The sequence below is a fragment of the Neospora caninum genome, chromosome IX (assembly GCF_000208865.1).
Source record: "Neospora caninum Liverpool complete genome, chromosome IX".
Lineage (NCBI taxonomy): Eukaryota > Apicomplexa > Conoidasida > Eucoccidiorida > Sarcocystidae > Neospora > Neospora caninum.
Genome location: NC_018390.1, coordinates 3,862,623 through 3,867,230, shown reverse-complemented (window position 1 = coordinate 3,867,230; position 4,608 = coordinate 3,862,623). Strand labels below are relative to the sequence as shown.

Below are 4,608 nucleotides of genomic sequence, written 5' to 3'. Positions count from 1 at the left end.
ATGATGGCGGCCACGCCCTCGCTGTCTGCACAGGACGATCTGGTGTCTTCGCCCTTTTCGTCACGTCTCGCGCGTTCCCTGACGCGCCTCGCCTCGTCGTATCTCGACGCGACGACTTTGTATCCGAAGACGCGGTGGCTGGTTTTCTTCGCGCTCCTGGCGCTGTACGTCCTCCGGGTGTATCTCCTCGCCGGCTTCTTCGTGGTGACGTACGGCCTCGGGATCTACCTGCTGAATCTGCTGATTGGATTCATCTCTCCCCAGATTGACCCGGAGACTGACGAGTTCGTCCTGCCGGTGCGCGAGACCGAGGAGTATCGGCCCTTCCAGCGGCAACTTCCCGAGTTCAAGTGCTGGCAAGCCGGCTCTCGCGCCGTCGTGATCTCGATCGCCCTCACGTTCTTCCCCGTCTTCGACTTGCCTGTCTTCTGGCCGATCCTCCTCATCTACTTCATTCTGCTCTTCGTCCTCACCATGAAGCAGCAAATCAAGCGCATGATCAAGTACAAGTACTTACCCTTCTCCTGGGGGAAACAAACCTACGGAGACATCACGCGCGGCAAGGCGGGCGCAGATCGCAGCTGCAAGGAGCAAGGTTCGCACGGCTGGCGCCTGGGCACGCAGGCGGCGGAAGGCGTCTCCTCCGCCGTCTCCATGGGCCAGGACCACCTCACCACGCCCTACGTTCTCCGATGAGGCGACCGTCAGAAGACGTTTCCGGCAGGCACAGGGCAAAGAGAGGGAAGCGCGAACCAAAAAGAGAGACAGAGAGAGGGGAAGAGCGGCGGCCTGTGAGACGCTTGCTGCGTCGGATGTGAGCGTTGTCGCGAGAGGGAGAAGTCCGGCCTGGGCCGAGTTTTTTGAGGCAGCTCCCCGAGGGCGGCAGGACAGAACGGAAGAACAGCGGAAGATCGCGAGAAGGCGAACACGAGAAGGGAGACGAAGCGTGGAAGAGGCAGCGAAGGGAAGACGAGTCGCTGGCGAGGAGTCGTTCACGGCGGCTCTCTGACGCTCTGTGTGCCGAAGGACCGCGGAGCGACCGTGCGGAATGTTGCTCGTGGAGGCGAAGGGCCTGAAAATCGCGGTCGCGTGTTTCTGGGGCGGAACGCCCCTCTTTGGCGGCTGCAACGCGGCGCACTCGCGAGTCTCACACCTTCCTGGGTTTGATTGTTCTTCGCAGGCGAACTTTTTCTCCCGTTTTGTCCTCGTACGGCAGTGGAGTGTGGCCCTCGTCCCCGTCACGGACGTTTCCGTTTCCATCCTGGTTTTTCCCGACAGACTTCGCGTCTCTCTCGCTGCGCGCACATCACCCGTTCCTTGCACTGTATAGACGACGCCTGCTCAGTTCCTCGGTATGCCGAGGGACGCCTTCGGCGCGGCTCTTGAGTTCGCGGAAGGCGGCTCCGGCTGCTTTCGCGCTCGCTACCCCGCGTGTGGACCTTTGTCCGGGAAAAGCGGAGGCGATGCTCAGTTGGTTTTTCGAGTCGCCCAGCACTTTAGGATGATCCAGATGTCGAGAGAGAAAGAGAGAAACGTCGCGCACGAACCGCGTCTTTCGAACTGTCGCGGGGCACGGCCCGTTTCCCTCGTTGCGTGCACTCACAGAAATCGCCTCCTTGCAGAAGCAAATGCCGACCTTTGGAGGGCGACGAGCGACAAATCCCCAGGGCTGCACACGACCAAGTGGCGAAAAAGCGACACTGGGGGATACAGACAGAGGCTCTGTTTACGCACACAAACACTCACGAATGCACGTAGATTAAATTGTTTGTAGAAATTGGGTAGCTGCGAATATTTATCGGTGCAAACAGGACATCCACGGGTAGGTAGTGGGGAGCCTGTTGCATCAGAGGAGAGGGGCCCAAGCGTGCGGAAGAAGCGTAGACTCTTACATGTGCGAATTAATATCATATAAACTGGCCGAGAGGCGGGTGTACATACACCTGAGCCGTTCGTGCGTGTCCGTGGAAGGCGCGTTTGTCGTTCGCGCCGGAGCAGATGAATCAACGGGCACGCACTGAGAAGGAACTGGACTCTCCTAAGGTGCGCGGAGGTGGCAGAGCGCGTGCATCGCTTGTTCGTTTTGGGGAGGCGGTTTTCGTTAAACTCGCTCCCTCGGCGCCCGTATCGTAAAGGTGAAAACGGGACAGCTAAGCTGCCATGGACACGCCTCTGACCTTCCCGAGGGAGGGGATGTCGTTGAGCGCCGCTTTTCTCTAGATATGAAAACTGTGTACGGATGGCGTGACAGAAGCAGGAACGGCACTGATCGCTGGCGCCCCAGGGGGGCGGATCAACAAATTCTTGGGTTCTTACACCCCCACCACGGGATCCCTCAACGGCAGCGGCGTCGATCCAAGAATGTGCAGGGAAAGCAAGACAAAAAGTTGCACACATCGACATTTCTAAATGTGCAGAGTTCGAGATAAATAATGTTGCGTGTACAGAGCAGGCTCCTCCATGTGCCTGTTGCACTTCTGGTCTTGCGGAGGGAGGATTTTGAATCGAGAAACTCTCTTCTGTGTGCTGTGGAGAACCTTGGACGGGGGCGACTGTTTGCACACATATGCGGGTGGACGGAGATTAGAAATTTCGCACTTCTTTCAGCCCACAGACACTCGCAGTTTCCTCTCGAGATTCACACCCGTATAATCGCCTGTCGAGTTGCACACTGTCGCACCTGTCGATCAGCTCAGAGAGGCAGAGAAACGCGTTTCTCTGGGGACGCGTGCTTTCTGCGGTAACCTGGAGCGTCTCTGTTCTATGTTGGTCGTGTCCGAGGCGTTTCTCCAGGTTGGCGGAGCAGTCGGGATTCTGCATGCTATTTATTAGACAGCCAATAGAAAGGTATCTATAAACACCCACTACAGCAAGCACATATTGCGATTCCTTCCCTGCCTCTATGTTGCCTATGTTGCCACACGCGGGCCGCTCTCTCAGTTTACTCGAGACCGTCGTCCTTCAGCGCTCTGCCGGGGAAAAACATGGGTGCATGGAACCTTGTAGGTAACCTGCATGAATCGACGTCCCGCTCGGTGCCATGTGCCGATTGCACACGCGTGTGAAAATACCCGAAGCACCACAAACATACACTCAAATTTACGGAGAGACTTGTCGCCTGTGTTGGCCAGTGCTGTGCATTTCTCTCGGCTGCGAGAAAAGGAGCATGGACTCTCCGTTTCCGATACACTGTTCGCTTCGGCCGTCGTTCTCCCCTCTGAACGCCATCTGTCCCTTACGGTTCTCCGCCTGCACCAGACCGCGTAGACTCCGTCTTTGTTTCCTGTACAGCGTTCTCTGGCATACAATCTTTTCCGGAGACACTGTGTTTTTCCACGCTGCTGAGCGTGAGAGCCGCGCGTGGGCCTCGGGGACGGTGTGTGCGACGTCTTTTCGCTCGTCGCTAAGCTTCTCGTGATTTGCCCCGAGTGACTCAGAGCAGTGTTCGTCACTCTCGTGTCTCGCAGCCTCGCCCCCCCCCCCCCCCCTCAGCGTGAGAAGTAACTTATCTTATTTTTGCTGGTCGAGAGATCGCGTGCATGTTGTTCGCTGGGGATCTTGGTATGTGCTGCCCCGCTCGCCACGGTTGCCGCCTTTTCGGGACCTGAGAAGGACGCCTAGCTGCAGCCCTTGCGCGGAACTGGAGACGAGCAAGTCCGTTTTTACCGGGTGAGGAATGGACTTCCCCGAGACAGAGCGACGAGAAAGCAACGCACACCTCGTGTCTTTCTCCGAAAGACTCCGCGGAAAGCGTGGGCCAGCGAACCTCCCGACTCGGGCGGTTTCTGTCACGCGTTCACCTCGCGCCGTGAAAAGCCAGACTTTTGGACAGCGCGAGGACACTTTTTGTCGAAAAGAAAAGTGGGCACGGACCTTTTGTCTTGCCAACCTCTTCTCTTCCGCTCTTTTCTGCGTTTTCGCATTTGACAAAGATGTGTGCACACGTGTCTTTTCTAGCTTCTCCAGAGCAGAGAAGGTGGACGGGGGCGAGGGCGAGCTTGGCACCTTTTTTCTGCAGGGGCGGAAGACGGAATGAGTAACGTTTTTTCTCCCGCTCCTCTCTCTCCGGTAGAGTAGGGCCTCGAGGCCTCAGCCCGCTTCTCCCCTGGTCTTCTCGCCGTCTCCTCGCTCTTGAACCCAAACACCACTTCTTCCCCAGCGCGCACAGTTTCTTTTGTCTGCTTTTCCCCTGGATCGCGTCGACGGCTTCGCCCGCGACGGTTCGGGTGTATGTACACCCCGTTTTTTGTGGGTGTTTTGCACACCATCGGAGGAGTCAGGCCTCAGCCCTTTCGGTTGCGCTGGCGTGGCTCCTAGTCTCCCCTCGCCCTGAAGCCAACACACACAGACACACATGTAGAGGGAGAGACTCTCTTCTCCGCTTCTCCCTTCCCCTCTCCCGGCGGCCTCCCTCCTCCCTGATCTCTCGTCTCCCCCCCTCTCAACATTTCGTCCTTCCTCTCCCCGCCGCGCTCTCCGTGGTTGTCTTCCAATTTCCCTCCCCTTCCCCGTCTCTGCTTCTGTGCGCGTCCCGCCTTCTCTACAACCCTATCCATATATATATATATATATATATATCTTCCCCGCGTTTTCTCCCTTTCTTCCACG

At 57.4% G+C, this 4,608-nt stretch overlaps 1 protein-coding gene across 1 annotated transcript; it reads left to right on the top strand.

Annotated features, from left to right (window-relative positions):
- On the top strand, positions 1–696 carry NCLIV_043030 (hypothetical protein; the record flags this gene model as incomplete). The annotated part of the gene is made up of 1 exon (XM_003881220.1): positions 1–696. The coding sequence occupies one exon, from the start codon at positions 1–3 to the stop codon at positions 694–696; it is 696 nt and encodes a 231-aa protein (XP_003881269.1).
- Between the last annotated feature and the right edge of the window lie 3,912 nt (positions 697–4,608).